Source organism: Ischnura elegans, chromosome 10 (genome assembly GCF_921293095.1).
Source record: "Ischnura elegans chromosome 10, ioIscEleg1.1, whole genome shotgun sequence".
Lineage (NCBI taxonomy): Eukaryota > Metazoa > Arthropoda > Insecta > Odonata > Coenagrionidae > Ischnura > Ischnura elegans.
Window position 1 is genome coordinate 85,104,591 of NC_060255.1, and position 20,090 is coordinate 85,124,680.

Genomic DNA, 20,090 nt, shown 5'->3' on the forward strand with positions numbered 1-20,090 from the left:
AGCGTTAAGCCACGAGCCAGAATATTTTAATGATAACACACCTGTGGCTGAGAATGGGGTGAGCTCTACCCTCACCTATCAAAACCAACCTTCGGGTCGAATCAATGAGTGAGGGAGTGATTCTGAAATATACATGAAAATGACGATGACTTCGCTTTTCGGCGGCACCCCTGCAGACGTTTGAGACGTTTGCCCTTCACACTTTAGCCACCCCTTGACTCAAACAGCAGGTCGGGACGTCCCCGACTCAGCACTCCGACGGAGCTTTGATCGATCTAGAATGATCCCGTGACGTCCCGAAGAACGTGCAGAGAGGGAGGGAGCACCTTGACATTGGAGTTCACGCGGTAATTACCCGCTGCGTGCAGAGTGCGACGTCATATAGCGCGAGCGCAGAATGTCTATTCCGCCTCCAGCCCTCCGGGGGTGGAAATACAATACGCCCTCTCCATACGACCCATTGACGCAAGGCGACTACTTCTCGCGTGAAAGAAATTAATGTTCACTATTTCCTTGTTCCCATTGATGACATAATGACAGCTGGAAGTGTACTGAAAACATACAGTGCCGGAATCTATATAATAATCATTTCTTTTTCTTTATTTTTTACATCACCGAAAATAGCATTAAATTGGACTTTAACATCGGGGTTATGTAACCTTTCAATACACGTAATTGAGGTAGGCGAGATGTAGTGGAATGGTATTCTGAGATAATGAAAAAGAGATATAAGTTGAACTTATTCAGACGTTATACAGTGGGAGTTCGACACTTTTAAAGACAATGAATTTGCACTTATCCACAAGTGTATGGTGGAAATATACATAAATGTTTACATACGTGGTTGTATATTTGTGGAAATGTGCAAATGCATTTCATTTCAAAAGAGAGAGAGGTGGTAATTTTTCCACAAATCTATTTAAAAACGTAAGACGCGTTTTGACCTTCTGGTCATTCTCAAGTACAGTGTGTGATAATGTACTTACGTATGACCTGGTGGTCGAAACGCGTCGTACGTTTTTAAAAAATTTTGTCGAAAGATTGTCATCTCTCTTTTTCATTGAATCCAGCAACAAACGTGCACAAAAGCCGTGCCTCGCCGTATATTGTCTTTTTTCGTGACCTATTACTTGTTTGAAACTTACGCAATCATCTTTTGACTTTCCGGTGTTATAGTTTAAATCCTCACGAAAACTGGCTTCTGTGGCGGTGGGTTTAAGTCCCAGCCGGCTAAACTGAAGTTCACAGGTTCGATTTCCGCCCAGATAAGTGGTCCCAATCCATGGCATGGGTGTTTGTCTTGTGCAAATGCTGGAAATCCCAAAGTAAGTAAGTAGTGTAAAAGGGCTATATATACTTTTTACGGGGAAGTTGGAAATATTTAAAAATATATAAAAATCCATTTACTCGATAAGTGCAACCTACTCAGGCGGGACTCGAACCTGGAACCTACGGTTTGGCAATCGAGGACAACCCCACCGCCTCCGACACCAGCATGTTTAATGTGACTGTTGTATCGTCCAATTTTTTTAGAAGACTATATCGGTCTTTTGCTGTAGTATATTGCATTTAGACTTGCTCTACCATCTTGAAATTGTGAGGGTTTATTTATTATGTGAGGGAGGGAGGGATTAGACCCTTTTTAACATTTTCCTGTATCCTTTTACCCTATGGAGCATTTTTAATTCTTTCATTTTAGTTTTCTGCACCTTTTCCCTTAAAATAACAATTCGATTAGGCAAAGGAGATCACTTGTATATTCAGGCCAGACCATATTAGGCGATAATTCGTAGAAGTATCTAATACTTATTCGGATACTTCGTTCTTTTCCATAGACAATTTTATGAGTAAAAGAACAGGATTCTCTACATATCAGCTTTCAGTGGTACAAAATATGACAAATATTGTAATATTTATCAAGTATTGTATCAGATTACGTTTGAAAAATAAAAATCAACAGATGAATTTTAAAAATACCAGAAGGAAAAGAAGATTGATCACAGCGTACGTAAACCTTCGCTCTCCATTATTGATATCGTTAGTCTCAGAAGCCTTTAGCAGTTGGTTATGAAGGAAGAGCCGGAAGAAGCTCAACAAATACTTCTTGTGTCACGTGCATGGAGGGGTTTATGACTAAAAAACGCCGTTTGTCCTCTATTTCGATTTCACCCTATAAACCGCGAATGTTACAAAAGATGATCCTCAACTCGGTTTTTAAAGGTGTTGCCACCTATCGCGCATTTAAATGGGTTTGCGAAAGTCGCCACTCGCATCGCTGACGAACAAATTGATCCGAGTTTTACGGGGAAATTAGATATAATTAGGGGTGTTGACCTAAAATTATATACATGATAATGTCATCCATCGAATTCACAAGTTTTCAATGCTATCATTCGCAATCAAAAACAATATTATGTAAAATTTTGTAAAAATCGGATCGCATTGCACTCATCACCGCGCCGCGGACATTTTTGAAAACCGATTAAAATTCCACCTAAATGGTAACAGAAATCAACCTTCCATCGCAAACAATCAGCTATTTACTAAACGGTATTGTACAGAAGAAGTAACAGCATAACAATTTGCTCTCCCTTCTTCCCCCCACTTCGAGGATAAAGCTTGTGTGCATCTCTTTATCCACGTCCTATTTTCCCCTTCCATTAAACATTGAGTACACGTCGGCTTGTGTGGTTCAAGATAAGCAGAGACAAAAACTAAGTCTAAAAAATTGCCCTTTTCTTCTTACGCAAGGTCATCTTGTCTTTCCTATTTTTTTCTGTCCCGTAATTGCTACATCCTAACGTGGTTATCATTACTTACTCCCCATCAACCGTCCTTGGAATATTTGATAGTGTTTGTGTTTTTACGACGGTTGTGAAAACATTATGCGAAATAACACCCCCCCCCCCCCCAATTCGAAGACAATAAGGTGTCTTGCCTGAGAAAAGTTTAAATGCCCAGTATTAACTGCGTTCTAATGCGAACCAAAATCCTGAGAATAGCTATGTTATCTTGCGTAGAACTCATTTTAAATGGATCGAGACCGACCGAATTTTAATGATCTGTAATTTGAGTAGTTTTAATATCGCCACAGGAGTAAATCAAGAAGATGCGCCGTCCCCCATTCTGTTCAACTAATTGTAAGCTCTAGAATTTTTGAAAGCAACTGACGCAATACCAAGAGGGGAAAATATCGAAGGAAAAATAAATATTTTGGCATATGCTGACGATGTAGCCTTAATATCATATAGTAAAAGTTATCAGGAAATACTAGCGCAAGTATTCTCAGAAGAATCGCTAAAAGTGGGATTAAAAGATAGAATTAAATACATGAAAATTGGAAGAGTAGCAGAGCAAAATAATTCAACGCTTGACGTTACGGGATACAGCTTTACAATGACTGAAGTATGAAAATACTCGGGAGTTAACATTGACAGCCAAAATAAAATAGAAGAAGAGATACAAATGTGATTAAATGCAGCAAACAGATGTTACTGGAAACACTTAATCGTCTGTTGTCCTATTATTCGATGTGATCAATTCGTTGGAGATCAAGCATAATAGTTCTTTAGCATCTGCTATATATACTTATTTTGCTAACTCTCCCTATCCTCATCCCATTCTAATATCATCTTTTTTCATTTCCCTTTCACCCATCATTAACCGCTTATCACGTATGTCTGTACCCAGCTCAGTCTGTTTACCTGTCCCAGAAAGAAACTCCCTTTTTATCTCCCACCATTGCCGGTAATATTCATAATTTGTTTTCCTTTCCACCCATTAGATTAACCTCTTAATTAGCCTCCCATAATCCCATCCTCTTATCTATTCTTCTTCTTGCTAGCTTACAATCGCTATTTCATTCTTTAAAAAAAAACCTTTCCCAGACTTCCCAATGGGCGGATGATAGAGGAAGAGTTATGATAATGGAGATTGGAGAGAGGAATGTAATAGAATATTTCCCGAGAGGACATAAAATTATCTTGGACTCTAGTTTGGACAAAGATCATTTACGGAATAGCGAAATATCAGTAAAAATTTAAAGTCGTTTCAATCCGTTTCCCTAGAGGCGTCGTCGGGGTCCTTAAAGCGGCGGCGCCTCAATCCTTTTTCCTTCCCTACCACTCCCCTCCCCGAGAGCGCGGACGCATCAGTTGTAGTACAGGGTCCCGGCCCTGGTGGTTATAACCTTCTAAGGACCAGTGGCGTAGCCAGGAATTTCGTTCGGGGAGAGAGGTCTAAAACCAGGGGGGAAAATTTTTGAAAAACGGGCTACTAAGTTGTGCGTTTAAAACTAATTTTAACACTTTTCATAATCGAAAAAAACTTCATTTGTTAAAGACACATTTAGTAAATTTCTGATTTTTCAATATTTTTTTTTCTTTTATGAAGGAAAATAATTGTGTTTTTATATTTCGGAAGGGAGATAGGGGTGCGGACCCCCGAAACCCACCCCCTGGCTACGCCACTGCTGATGACCTCCCTTGGGTTCTCATTGTTGTCTTTACGGACTTCAATGCGAATCAAATCAATGATTCGCGAGTTCACTTCGTGGAATGGTCACATGATATATTAAACAAAAACAACAACGCCGATTTTTAAATTTAATTAATATGGACTTTCGGACTTCGATCTTCAACTGAAATAAAGATGTAATACCGCATATAGACCGCAAAAATGTAGGAGATTATTTTTCATTTCAGATATCACTACGAAGAACCCCTATGAAATAGAAAAAAGTCTGAAACAGTTACTTTGGAATCAGTCGTTGTGTCTTGTATCAACCCTATCCCATCAGCGGCGTATGCAACGAGTGCACTTGTGTGCTGGCCTCGTATATTTAAGCAATGAAAGCAGGAAGCGTCGATCATCACTTTTATATGGTGAGCCGCTGACATGGAGCAAATGCCTCTATTATGGGTAAGGTATAAATAGATACGAAGAAATTGTCCATGTGAGGAGGAAAGAGGAAATATCCGGCGACGGTCGCCTCGGCGGAAGACTTTCTAAATCGGTACCGCCCCACAAGGAGGAACTGAAAAAAATATCCAGGAAGACAAATTTGTAGTTTCAAACCCTTCTACGATATTTCTCACGATAATATATCAACCCGAAGAGACCCAAACCGTAGGAAAACGATTCGTAAAGCTTCCATGAATCGGAAAATTTATTTTTGATCAATAGCTATTGCTAAACGCCGATTACGAGAGCTTCGTGATATAGTTGTGGGAGTCGGCTTCAGGGTAATATTTCATCATCTGTCAAATATTTATTTTTCGGTTTGAATTTTCAAAATGAAATGTTGTTAAGAGCTCGAATAAACCCTTTTCTAGAGATCGCCTAACTGTGACAAAGGTAATACATGTCCCACGGACTTGGCCAGTGCGAAAGAAATCTAATATGATTTAAAACTTAGGAAATGATTACAAAAATTGGCTAATATATCTTAGCAGGATATCCTGTAGCTATGCATCGACCGCCTAATTGTCTACTAATATCTAGAATTTGGATAAATATTGCAGAACGAAAGTGTCTATCTTTTGGAAACAGGCAAAGGGAAAAGTTATACATTAGATAAGACACTAGAATCAGCTTATGTGACTGAATCCTTAAGTTTCCATATTTTTAACAAAACGTGGGAGAAATCATGAGCTCTTTACATGCGGTTCCATTGTAATTCTACTAGATTCGTAATTGATATTTTGCATATTTTTCATGTATTATTAAAAAAAACTTCCTTAAAACATGACATCCATCAATACTGAGAAATGAAATTGGTCTGTGGTGCATGGAGATATGTCAATCTATGTATTTTCATGCAAACATGTTTTCATGTGGATTGAGTCTACTGCAACGCTATTTTCATTTTACGTTAGTTTCTTTCACATTAATATCAGCTTATCGGATTAGTAGATTAAAATATGGTACGGTGAGGTGCCTACGTTTTAGCACAATTTTATGGGTAAATGGATGGATAAATTTCCTCTAACCTCCTATAAATGTTTAATATTATTAAAGTCAATTATTAAGTCAATCAAAGTTTTGTATCACTGTCATTCTTTATTATTTCTTCCAGAGTCACGCATACACGAGTCTTGCAATATGGTTTTAGCCGCAACAAAGATGAAAGATTCTGACGCACTTCTTTGAGAGCTGAGGTGAAATAGGAAAGGATGGCGTAAATTATTCCTAGCTTCACGGTAGAGGAAAGATGGAACTCGAGGTAAGGAAATGCCCTCCTATGGCTTGAGGGCTAGATAATAAATTTAAGGTTGCCACTGACGGGACTTGAATCTCAAATGCTTTGGATACACGGCTGTGATGGAAATACGTGGATAGGCTGCATTTTTCGAAAAGAAATTATTTATTCAAAGCTTTAAGGGTGAGCGCATGTTGACTTGTACAGACGGTAATTTCATAGTATTGTTAAAACCAACAGAGCCGAAATAGCTTTTCTTTCGAGGTCTTATTAAATTAAGGTAGGATGGAGGAAACTATCGAAATTAATATTGAAAGTTGTCAGGAATATTTTCTTTAAGTTTTTAATCAATGCATAACATTATAAGTGCATCATATATATTTAATTTGTATCACTGTCATAATTTCTTTTCTTTTGGAGTGCAATGATCATGATATTGCGTGATCCCAAGGAAGGGTTCCCAAGTTTTGGGGGTTAGTAATTGTCTATAACTCTCTTTTCTCATAATGAAAAATGCTTGTTAGGGTTAGCGGAACTCTCAAAGTAATGATCCATAATCATTGGTCTCTCAAAGGAAGAGAGATTTGCTTCGGGGAGATTGTTAATTTTTAAAATACTAAAAGTGCTGTTTCGTTGTAATTTGTTGATTAAATACTAGTCGACGACCCTAATCCTAATTATAGAGTGAAATTAGGGGCACAAAAGGCTTTCAATTCCAACATTGTGAGCTCTCTGAACTTTATTGCTACCATCTTTCAATTTACGAATCCTTATCGTCAGCTCACACCTGTAATGGTTTTACTCTGGCTCATAGTGTTTGTCAATACTCTGCCGCATATACTCATTAAGTAAACAGGTCAATAATAGGAAAAACTTTTAGTTTAACTCGGAAAATGAGAGATAACCAGCTTGTAATCCTTGTGTAAGCTTTGGCGGTGTGGTGAGGATTCAGCAGACTGGTTTTCGGGGTTACTACCGCGTAGATTAATCTCTGCAGACGACAGTTTGCATCGCATTGCATTGCAGCAGGCTTTTTCAGGTCAATGAAGTGGAGATCCGCGGTATCGCTCTATAGGTTCCCTAATGATCCGAGGGCGTTCCTCGGATCATTAGGGAATCTATAGAGATTATGAAGACACCGAACAACCTTAATAGGGAGGACGGATACCAGCTCCCTAACACATGGAGAAGAGTCCTCAAGGGTAAACCCGGAGAGACAGGACAGAGCCGGGAGATGCGGACCAATGAGAAGCCACCCGGGCCTCCTGAACCAGCCAATGAGAATACTCCGACCTCCGACGGGGTATGTAAGGGACGGGCGGTACCACGGATTTCCACTTCATCGACCTGAAGAAGCCTGCTGCAATGCCGGCGAAACTGTCGTCTGCAGAGATGAATCTACGCGGTGGTAACCCCGAAAACCAGTCTGCTGAATCCAGTACCAGCTTGTGTTTAGTATTAACGTTCGAAAAAAATGAAACCAAGGTTGAATTTGTTTTTTCTTTTCTACTGCCGCGTCCTTATAGTTAATTTTCTGATGCATATTCTCCTGTAGTGCAAAACTTCTTTCTCATTGCCACGCCAGATACTCATGAGTACAATTTAATTTTTTGATGCTGAAATATCCCTCTGGAAACATGACCAAAGAGGAACCATATCAGTTTGAGGATAAGCGATTAACTAAATTTACTACTTGTAGCATACATATGTGAAGGTATCATTCAAGCGAAGAATGGGGAGTGGTTTTTCACTATGGAGCTAATACTATACATCGTATCTGCTTCAACTACGTCATTCTCGAGTGCCATTCGGACGTTTATTATCTAAGAAACGAATTACTGTACGCTCAGAAATTAGCACGAGCAGGTAAGAGAGTGTTTTCGAAAAAATTCCGTGATAACGGGGATATCTGTTTGTGAAAATTATGAATAAGCCAATAGGAAAACTCAGGTAATTCCTCTCCATTTGAACACTTGAAGCCAATAATTCTACTCGCATATGGATGATTTAGATAATCGCGAAATGCTCCATTTAATGTAAAAGTTGTCTATAGGTAACCATAATGTATCATATGTGATACACATTAAAATGTTTCCTTAAAAATTTAAAAATGGCGGAAGAAGTTATTAAAATGTAGTAATTGAAGCGTTTCTGGATATATTTTATAAATAAATTTTTTTCGGCACGTACTTAGATATTCATGCAGTTGAGGGCTAATGGAATGATGCCATGGTAAGGTCGCCGTGATTTAATTTCTCACGACCTCACTGAAGTGATAGGTGTTGACCAGTGGCGGATCCAGCGAGGAAATTTAGGGGCTACATCCCCCTCCCCCTGAGGCATCCACTTTATGCTAGATAAAAATTGTAATTTTGTTGAGTTGTTGAATGTATACAGGAGATGAGAGCCCCCTACACCGCCATTGTCCATATCCATGATCCACCACTGATGTTGACTAAATCCATTCCCTTCATTAAAGAGACGAATGGCGACACAAGGTGTGGTATATCTATAGAGTGTCCCCTGAACAAAGACTTCGCAAAGGCGGGGTGGGGGTTGAGGGGAAGTCTCCAGTTAGTGGTGCGGGCCGTACTTCAGCGACGCCGAGGTGCGGGGTAGCGCCCTGGGCGGTGGATTGGATTATGACGGACGATATCTCGTAAACGCTTGGAGATAGGTAAAAAAAAACAGAAATTTGGCTTTGAAGGCCTTTAAATTTACGTTATACATAGGCACTTTTTCGGCTCCAAAAAGCTCAATGGAGGGTCCTCAGTACTTAGCGCCCTTGGGGTACGGGTTGCCGTTATTTTCAAGTGACAAAATTTTAACACGTGAATATAAACCTCATTTGGTTCTTTTTGAGACTAGGAAAACATAAATTTTCTCAATTATGAAAAATAAGGGCCGGCCTAGACAGTCCAGCCAATCAAAGGAGAAACATTCATGCACAATATTTGGTTTTTCAGGGAAAGCTTACGAAATTCCAGGTAAATCTAACGTCATTACTGCGACGGATAAGAATTTTAAAACACCCAAAATGTCTACAATACTTTGAAAAATATTATATTTATGCATTATTTAACGTTTCTAATTTCATCATCACGACAATTGCCATTAGCAGAAGATTTAACATTAATTACTTCAATATCATCATCATTAGTCAACAATCCTAAGATTGGTTTGACGAAGCTCTCCTCTTCTCTCTCCTATCCGCTAATCTTTTCATAGCTACATATTTCTTCTCTTTTACATCCTTTATAACCTGTCCTATACAACTCATTCGGGGCCGTCCCTTGCCCTTTTCCCTTCCACTATTCCTTCAACGATCGTCTTCATCAGACCATCGTGCCTCAAAATGTGTCCAACTAAGTTGTCCCTTCTTCTGCATAAGGTTTTTAGGAGGTTTCTCTTTTCTCCCACTCTTCTTAGCACTTCCTCGTTACTCACACGGTCAATCCATTTTATCTTCATCATCCTTCGGTAGCACCACATTTCGAATGCTTCCACTCTTGACTTCTCTGCTGCTGTCAACGTCCAAGCCTCGCTTCCATAGAGAAGCATACTCCATATGTAGCATCTGATAAATTGTTTCCTTACTTCTATGTTTGTAAAGACATTATTCATTTTTAATCAATGCAATCCAAGAAGCTGCGCCAACCTCATAAGTAAATGTTGACGTCACCTGGCATTCTATTCTACGTGTTTTTGAATCTTAATTGAGTCAAAAAGTGCAAGACATTTCGATTCTGATGCCTTGTCTGACATCCCACGTTTCGATGCGGCTGTAAGAATTCTACTAAGCTACGGCACTTAAAATTGCGACGAACACATTTTAGCCCAGAAAAATGGGTATGGAACTGGCAACTTTTTAAAAATGTAATTGAAATAAAATATTTTGAAATTTCAGGTTGGAGCGAAAATTCATTAATAACACTGGTCGGCATTGAAATCCTCCCACGAGAGTGAAAGGGTGTACCGGATAGATTTCAAGATGTTGATTAGGACTATCTCATTGAGAAAGTTCCAGCACGTAAGGTTTTTTTTGGCAGAGTGGTGTTTCCATAATCGATTGAAAATTTTTTGACAGACGTATTTTTGGTATATAATATGTGTTTTCCGTGTTTGGAGTGCATAATTCTGAATTTTTATCTTAATCCAAGAACTGTTACTTAGCTGCATCCCAGGAACATTCTTTTTTCTAGCTTAAGACCCCCGGAAACGTATCCCCTCCCCTTGGGTTGCAAGGATTTATTGCCGTTCCTCACTGCATACACTAAAACCTAGGCGTTATTGACGGATAAAGGTTTCGTAATCTACTGTCAGTCATTCGTCGGCTCCCTTTTGTCTAGATGTCATTTTGCCGACCAGTGTAATTCATGCTTAATTTCAGGGACTAAACATTCGAGCATAATTCCCGATTCTCCCGGTCGCTGAACACCCTGCCATAAAATGAGAATTAGCAGAGTTTGAGCGCTTTGATTTTGAACCATTTCTCTTCAGGTTTCAAACAAATAAATGGCTACGTACTGCAAAATTCACGACATGAATCGCCATGCAGTATAAACCTCTTCGAAACGGGTGTGAAAGTGATATCGGAAGTGTACGCACAATGTGAAGAAAGGTGTTGCGTTTCCTCACTTTTGTATTCAAACGTGGGAATTTCAAAATTCTCGATTTTAGTAACGGTAGTGGTGATGCTATAGAAATATGATTGAAACCAAAATAGTACTTAGTCTTTAACCTACTCAATATAGCTATTTTCTATTTCATAATATGGGTTATTATTGGCGATATCTGAAATGGAAAGTAATCTCTCGATTTTATGTGGTCTACGTGCGGTATAACATCACAATTTCATTTTAAGTTCAGTCTCCACTCTCCGTATTGAAGTTCAAGATACGCTAACTCCTTGAGAATAAGTTCGATGAACGGTTATCCATAAATATTTATTGCGACGCCATCGCTCAAGGAGGTAATTCCTTTTAATGGAGTTAATTTCATACTATCAGTCCTTTTCTTCTAGTCTCGAGACTACGACCGCCTTGGAATGGCTCTGAAAATTATAGATCGTCACTACAATGGCTGGTTTGATAGAATAGTGCCTTAGTATACTATTTCGAGAAGAAAGGTCAAATACGGTATGAGAGAAACTTGACTCCCTTGTCTCTGGCTGATAACTCAGGAAATATATGTTATGCTGGAATCGGGGTTAAGCTGTTATAGCCGTAAGATGTGCAATGGTAATGTATAACCAATTGCTCTTCCATACTCGTAAACGGTACAATCGTGACGTGGCGGGGACTAGAGATTAATATTTCCAGCCCAGGAAAGTTTAGAAATAGCTGAAATTCATCACTCTATTCTATTCCTTGCGTATATTCTTTTATTCCATATTTTTAGCCTAAGCATATTTTTCCAACTATTGCATAAAAACACGATCGTAATTTTTTATACATTACTTTGGAATGAAAGACTTCAATTTCCTATTTCACGCTAAAGATACCTTTGTCACTTGTTCGCTTCTGCGGTCATATTTAAATGATGTAATATTTCTACACCTAAAAACTGAACCAACACTTTCATGGAAGTACTTCAACAGTCAAATTGAGAATTGACGGAACAAATCGAACCAATCGAAAATCTTCGCGTTTTCGAACATCGGGACGCTTGAAAATTACTGTAGAATTATTTGCATTTATTATTTAATAATTTCCAAATTTTGCTACAAATTTATGGGACTAATTTTGATACCCATGCTAGTCGCTTTCCATTATTTCATGATAAAATGGGTTCAAAAAAGTCCTAATACTTCATGTTATCATGATTAAGTTTAAAAAATATACGTCCTTTACTTAAAAAATGCCCGGAATATTTTACAAAAGTCCGACCAAAATAAAGGAGACAGAGTGGAATGAATTAGATTCCTTGAAGATCGTGGGAAAAAATGGTAATATATTTAATTTAAAGAGCATCAATAAAATTTCGTCAGCAAATGCCTTTCTCAAGACAAACTGATTCTATTGCCTTCAGCTGACACGGGAGATAAAAAGTTTGGAAATCGTGTCGTTAGGGGCACGCTATACATTGATCTTGACGAACAAACCTTGTGGTGAGTTCATACTCAACACTTTAAGATTACCAGCCATTTAAGGGGCATTTGCTGCATTGAAAATTCCATAGACCAACCAGAACTAGATAATATGTATTGCGCTTTGAAGAAGATAATCTACATCTTGTGAACGCCTCATTATTTGTAGTATTGTGTGAAACTGCAGGCTGCATGGACAATCTAAACAGGGATAGGGAGTACGCCAACCAAAGAAATATTTGTATTTAGAGTGGAGTGTAAATTATGGGTTTCATGACAACCGATCTTAACAGAAATATTCCTTTCATCGATATTTTGGCGCACGAGTTCTTTGTCTTCAAAGTTGAAAATAGAAGTTTCGAGGTCATACATCATTTATCACGCTAGAACTGCCACGTTTGTCACGCTGATACTAATACTAGATGAGCAAAAAGTATAGAAGTCGTGAGTTAGGAATCCGAAATAAAGAAGGAATAGCGAATTTTCAACACGCATTTTATTTCATCGACTAACCAAAGAGAATTTGTAACAGATTTTAATGTGTTAAAATTTAATTTTATTTATTGTAAAACTTGCTTTCCTCTTTGACCAAGTATATGGACAGCTGCTTATTTCGTGACAAATCCTCAGCATCACTATTGTCCTTGAACAACATCCCATAAAATTTATGAAGTCCATAAATAATTTCATCGCCTTTATGGAGGAGGAAACCGTTGTCATGATCTATATTTAAAGCGCCTAAGAGCCGGCGGCGTTCATTAGATATTAGAAGTTTATTTTGGCCGTCATTCTCAATGGTGTTTATGCTAAAACACTCTTAAAAAAGTAAACTCTCGGGTCAGGTTTTAAATATATTCTCCACACAGCAAGGTTATTCGTTTCTCATATAGACCACCTACTCAAGACCTGAGTCTGAGTTTAATTTTAAGATTATATACGAAACCAACAAATCTTTTCCTGATTTAAAAGTTTTTTATTTAATAAAATAATACCAAAAATCGATGCTTATACTTTATTCTAAATAAAGAGTACCACGTATAGCATTGTTGTCATTTTACATTTATAAAGCGAGAGCATTTTGCGAAAAAATCAAATAATTTTTTCCTTGTTAACAACAGGGTAAAACCGGTTCTCATGCTAATTCACCACATTCAAGCAATATCAAACAGCCAACTGGCAACCTCTTAATAGTAGTGAGAGCTTCAGATTAAAAGAAAAAAGGTAGAAGGTTAAGTCAAGGCTCGCCATATCCCCACTGTATTACAAGGAACGAGTTAACATCCTTATAATTAACAAAAATTCAGGGGACTGATCTCTTCAAAGGTATCCGCGTAGTGAAATTAAATTTTCTTTCACCGCAAATACTGCCATTTTATCCCTTTTCCCTTAAATTAATTTGATAATTTCAACTCTGTCAGTTGATAATTACTGGAACCAGTGGCGTACATAGGAATATGGTTTGGGGGGGATGAGTTAGCCTGAGGGGGATGAGATGGCCTGGGGCGGGAAAATTTTTGAAAATTGACGTGCCTGAATTTACATTTTAAATAATTTTGGCACTAAAATTTCGAATTCAAGCAGATGTAGTTATTATATTTAAAAACTAGGCAATATTTTTAAATAACTTTTTTATTTCTCTGATGCTTTTGGGAGGGATCTTTACCCCCATCCCCCCCATATTTACGCCACTGGCTGGAACAGTATGCCTATGAATGAAGGAAAACTTAATGGTATGGTGTCGTCCATCATTAATGTTTGACATTCCGTTATTAATGCGAATTTATAATTAGATTCAAACCTTGATAAGTGGGAATCCAAGGGACCAGCATTTTTTTCTTGCTTATAGAGGCTTCTCACTTACCCAGTATCTTACTTACAAAGCTTCCCAAACTACCTCTCTCACTTATAGATGTACAAATAAAGAAGTAGGGGGAGGAGAGTACAAAGAATCCACAATTACATACTTATTATTTATTCAATGATCTACAAACTTTAAATTATTTACTATGTTTATTTGAAGTGACGTTATGACTTTTGAGATTCTCTGGTGGTATTATTTATGTTTTTTTAATCTCATAATTCTTATGAAAAATTAAAAAGAAGAGACTTGTGTGAATGCATGAACGATTTTGGTGGAAAAACCAAAACGGAAAATGTACGAATACATGAACCAACGTGTTACCAGGCCTTCAGGGACTGCCCGGTTTCCTGCTTAAATGTTGTGTGGAGGACATTTCAAGCGCAACACCCCGTCCGTCGGATGGGACGTTCAGCCGTAGTCCCCTTCGCGGCTTTCGTTTAGAGCACGCTAATGCCCACGCCGGGTTTCCCTACACCCTTCCATACCTATCCTACTCTCATGGCGCAAATGACCTCAGATGTCGGTCGACTCTTCCAAATATCGTACCATACCGAAGTGATGGGTGGGTGAATGGGTGATAGGGTAGAGCAGGGGTCTCCAAAATACGACCCGCGCACTCGTTTCAAGTAGCGCGCAATTCGCGCTCGTTTAACTCTGTGAGACGCCGCTAGGAGCATTGCAGCGCTGTACTGCACGTCAAAGTCGCCTTCAACTGCTCGTAAATAAGGAATACGCCACCGGATACTTCAGTAGACGTTGGTATCGAATACTTCATCCACCAGTCATCGGCAAATTTGCTATCCGGCCCGCGGGGCGATTCGGAACTTGGAATGTAGCCCTCGTGGCCTAGTAAATTGGAGACCCCTGGGATAGAGGATTGTGATGGTAATAACAATGTGTTGACAGATAACGCATCATTGGAGGAAGGGTTTCAGTAAAGGAGGGAATTATTGACGAAATTGGGCAAGGGAACTACATAGAGGAGGCCCAATTCCATCCCGTAGAAGGCTGATTTCTGTTGCCACTTCGGTCGCATTTTAATCGGTTTTCAAAAATGTCCGCGGCGCGGTAATGAGTGAGATGCGATCCGCTTTGTGCAAACGCGTGCGAATGCTTTTATTTGCGGGGAATAGCATTGAAAAGTTACGAAGTAGATAGATTACATCATCATGTTTATAAATTTCGGTTAACACCCCTAATTATATCTAATTTCCCCGGATTAACTCGGATCACTTTGTTCATCAGCGACGCGAATGATGACTTTTGTAAACCCATTTATATGCGCGGTGGGTAGAGACATATTTAGAGGACGACTTGAAGATCCTCTTTTGTAATATTCGTGGAATTGGAACAAGATTGAGTGTCAAGTTGTTCTTCTTTCTCCTGCAAATATCCCATTTTTAAAGGTGATCAGTGGCGAATCCTGGATAGGGACAACGGGGGGCTTAGTGAGAGGCATGGGGCTAACCTCCCAGTTCTGGGGGTTCGAACAAAATTACCATTTTATCAAGTGTACATTGGATACCGAAGAGGGAGCTATCTGCATTGCTGACGCATTTCAAACTTGCGCATGGTAAATCAATGTAAATTTGTGCTGTATTTTTTTAGGTACTTACCCAAGATTTGGATAAGGTCTGACCGGTCTTTCCGGGGTTATGAGGTCATTTATTTCTATTTTTGGGTTCATCATATCTTTAAAATTCACCAAAAAAATTCATGCGGGAGTGCCAAAAATACCTTTCCATGAAATTCTCTCGCAATATTCTGAGTGACTTTGCAAAATCATTTTGTGGGATATGAGGTAACTGCCTCTTAAGCTAGCATGGTAAAACATATCACTTCCATTTTAACTTGAAAAATCTGTGTTGAATAGAATTTTAGACTCCAAGTACCAGAGTATTTGCTCTTTTGATAGCTTGAGAAAAACTTCAATTGGTTTACATTGGTACTCTACCCGGTAGGCTTGGGCTTACTTGAATTATTTCATAAATTGTGACATATTAAGGTGGAGCAATAAATGTCATTGTCTTTCTAAACCTCAAATTAAGTTTAATTATCGTTAATTTTTACCATTTCTATTACCAATACACATAAGAGAAAGTCAACTATTTCATTCTATTCTTCCATTACCTGAAACGATTAAGAAAGCAATAAATTCCACTAATATTTAATGACAGAGCTAAGGTTCTTCAGTCAAAGGCTATGGCGAAGTATCAGATACTCTTTATATTATTCACCGTTAAAAATCAAGAGATCCAACTTAAGAAATACACATAATTTGGAACGAATTTGCCTCACTTTAATCGGTTTTTGTAGTATGTCTTGTGCTCCAAAAAAAAACCATTGCTGCTGTGATTTGATTAGATAGTTTATTCCGTCTTGAGTTCATACCCTTTTGGAACTTAAGATTAGGTGTCCTATTTAATGGCATCGCAGCACATCTGCCAGCCATCATTTAGAGAGTGTTTTTTTCTCAACTCCATTCCGCCGTGTAAGCAAACAGCATTCAAAAGGAAACGAATGTGTCCCGTCTCTTTTTGGGAGTTTTCATGGCCAGCGCCTTCACCCAGCCTGTACGCCGTAAAAATCCGTTAGAAATCAACACTAACGGAGTGAAATCCCTCTTCGTCCAAAACAAAAAAATTGCTCAGCGTCCTCAAAACATATAGGCTCAACTCACGAATATAGGCACTCTCAATTGTGCGAAAGTAAACCTGACCATGATTTTCTCTTTGGTAAGGGTCTACCCGGTCTGAGATGCAGGTGTACGAATTTTTCCCCTTCAGGGTATTTTTAACATCAACTGTTTTCCCTGGGTTAACATTCACCGCTGAGTTTTGTCAGGAGTGTTTAAAGGTTTCACTCGGGAATAGATCCCAGGACTCTCCCTCCGGACTTAGATACAGGTACATGAATTTTACTCAAATAGGATCGGGGCTACGGTTCCTTACCCCCACGGCAGGCAAGTATTTATTTTTTAATCGTCCAAAGGCTTCAATCAGGATTTAAATGCTGGACCCTCCGATCAGTGGAAAAAGCATCTGTCTATCCTCTACGCTTATCGCACCAGGTTACCACGCCCCCTAGAACCATGCACTGGTGGCTACAGCGGTCGTTAGCTCCCTCAGAACATTATAGAAAAATATTTAATCTCTTTTAAAGCCGTGACTTTGTATACATCAGAGCGAACATTTGGTCATTTATCTTCTGCAATATATGTTTCCCTTCATTATAGCCCGTAGAGAGATTTGCAAATTAGTGGATAAGTTGGAAAGGATACTTCTTATATTAATTGACATAAAAGATACTTACAGTTTTCTACGAAATTCGGTGGAAATCTTTGATATGAAATATAATTTAACAAAATGAAAGCACTTGTCTATTTCCACACTACTTCATGTCTACCAACCCAGGTTGCGGCACATGATACAATTTTCAATGCCCAAACCTGGATTGGAAGAAATAAAGAACTGGAAATAGGCAAGTGCTCTCATTATGTTAACTAATATGACCTAAACCTCAAGAAAAAAATTAACGTATCACAGCGATTAAATTTAATGCAAATATCACTTGACACTCTGTTTTATTCTCAATCCTCTTTAACATCCACTTTAAGATGGCTCTCTCCTTAACAATTCATTATTTATCTTTTATCACCATAGCATCGTCTCAAACAAAGAAATAAACGAAATCAAAATAAAAACAAGCATGCTCACAAATAAACAAAACAAACAACAAATGAACTTAATAACAGAAAATAAACTAAACGTATACAAAAGTGATAGTGGTCATAAAGACACATGCATCAAAATTAAAATATATATAAAATTTAGAGGGAAAGTGTACTTACGAATACAGGCACTCGGGACTTGGATACAGCAATCTTCACGACGATTTTTCTGAAGAACACCTCACTCCCCCTGTCGGTCAGCAGGATAAAGTGGACGGGAATCCTCCTGGCTTGGCAGAGCAGGCTCTCCATGCACCGCTCGAACATATTCGTGAACCTGGCAGACGACGGGAAAGACACATCGCCTCCCTCCGAGGGCAGCGTCACTATCATCACCACGTGAACAACTCCAAGTCCGTCGGGGTCCGTTAACATCGCCCTGTTGACCGCGTCCACGGCCGCATTGGCATCAACAGACAGGGACGACACTTGCATAAGGTCCCGAGATACATCGGACGTCACCCAAGGTCCCAATTGGCCGGCCGGGACGTGGCTGGTGCCCTGATTATCGGAACCGTCAGAGGAGGAGGCTTGGGCGTCCAGCACAGCCGCTATGAGGGCACTAGCCTCGGCGTCCACCGCGAGGCGCGTGAGCCCACACGAAACTCCGAGGACGCTGACCACGAAGATGAGAAGGGATGCGGCCAGTTTCTTCTGTCTCTTCGCTTTCAGTTTCTTCCTCTTGCCGCAGTCGCTCCGAATGGCCGGGGGTACTTGCATCGCGATCATGGTGGATCCGCCCGTTTCCTCATTCTTTCGCGGGCTCTCCAGGTCTTCTCAGGTGTGAGACGCGACAGCCACAACACGCAGCGTTTGCAAAGAAAAAGGGTGTCGATTCAATCAAAATATATCAAGATTTACGCTAAGTTCTAATACGTGGTTCCTTCAACCGCAATTCCATACCCGGTTTTCTTCTCCTTGCGAGAAACCAAAGACACAATTGCGGTGTTTACGTCGTTTTTTTTTTAGAAAAAAGGACGCAATCTCTAACGACGGTTGTAATCGTTGGCTCCTATAAGCTTAGCTCTTAATCTCCTCACTCTGTGTCTGACCCTTAAATAAAAGTTCGCACTAAAAATGCTTATTGAGACAAACAAGGCACAAAACGAGGTGTTTAGGTCAGTCTTTTAAAAAAGAAGCAGAACACAAGGCCTCCCGAAGTTTCTAAGCGGTGGATTTTATAGCCTAATCAACATATTTGACTACTCGCTCCATACGTGACACTGGTAAGAATAAAAGAGTCCGCACTTTGAAAACCCTCATCAGCACTATCTCAACACATTTTCGTCCTTCTTGGGGGTTGTAGGATGCTAGGGCAGGACATCCTCAGAGCACCGTGTTTTCCTCTCGTGAAGGAGTTCAACATTGTCACTCCTTGGAGGGGACAGCGGGGCGGGGTGGGTAAACCATCCGGGCGAGGATATTATCGAGAGCACTCCGAGCGATTTTCGCCTCCTCTCCGTTCCCAGTAGCGCTACGCCTCCATCTCCAGTTTACTTTCTCCCACTCCCACGGTCTTCTCGCCGCCAGATGTCAAGGAACGGGAGGGCTTGGCCGGAGCAGCGCCCCCGTAGGCAGTCGTAACCGAAGCGATGTGATCAGCTGTTCACAGTCTCCCTCCGTTTCCCCTGCCTCGGGCCGACTGCCTAGCCGCGAGAGCGAGGTGGATGAGCTTCTTCGGCTCGCCGCCAGGGCGCCGCTACGTCACCGCCCGCGGACGCCGGAGAAACTCGGTCCTCTTCACCGTGCCTCTTCCATTCAATTTGCGCGCCTTATCTATTTACAGATCGCGCACTTAAAATGATCTATAGATATTGGTAAATTAGGGATCAGCCGATTCCAATTCTGATATTTTCGAATAGATTCCCGTTTCTGATTCCATCGATTCTTGTTTATATTAATAGTTGGGATATTGATTTGTCTGTAGTCATATTGTTGTCATTCAAATTTAAGAATTGAATTGAACAGCATAACTAAGACAATTAAGTTGCGCAAAAGTATATTTATGAAAATAGCGACTTAGTATTATAGTTATATATCCTCAGCTTTAATAAAATAATAACCTTTTTCACAGTTTCAGAAATTAAATTAATAATGTTCAGTGCACAATGGACTAGGTGTGTGGCGGCCGTTATTCCCCAAGCCTATAGTGTGTGTTCAAAAAATTCGATTTCCAGAAATCGATGGAATCGGAATCGACTCTAGGCGATCG

The 20,090-nt window shown here is 39.7% G+C and overlaps 1 protein-coding gene across 1 annotated transcript in view; it reads right to left on the reverse strand.

Annotated features, from left to right (window-relative positions):
• The window catches only part of LOC124166648 (xyloside xylosyltransferase 1-like), a 147,698-nt gene extending 128,180 nt beyond the window's left edge, over positions 1-19,518 (reverse strand). Inside the window, exons 1-2 of the mRNA XM_046544266.1 lie at positions 18,782-19,518; positions 17,999-18,651 (exon numbers count right to left, since the gene is read on the reverse strand). Coding sequence (XP_046400222.1) covers positions 17,999-18,607 — 609 coding nt within the window. The 5' untranslated portion in view covers positions 18,608-18,651; positions 18,782-19,518. The remainder of the gene's footprint in view (positions 1-17,998; positions 18,652-18,781) is intronic.
• Between the last annotated feature and the right edge of the window lie 572 nt (positions 19,519-20,090).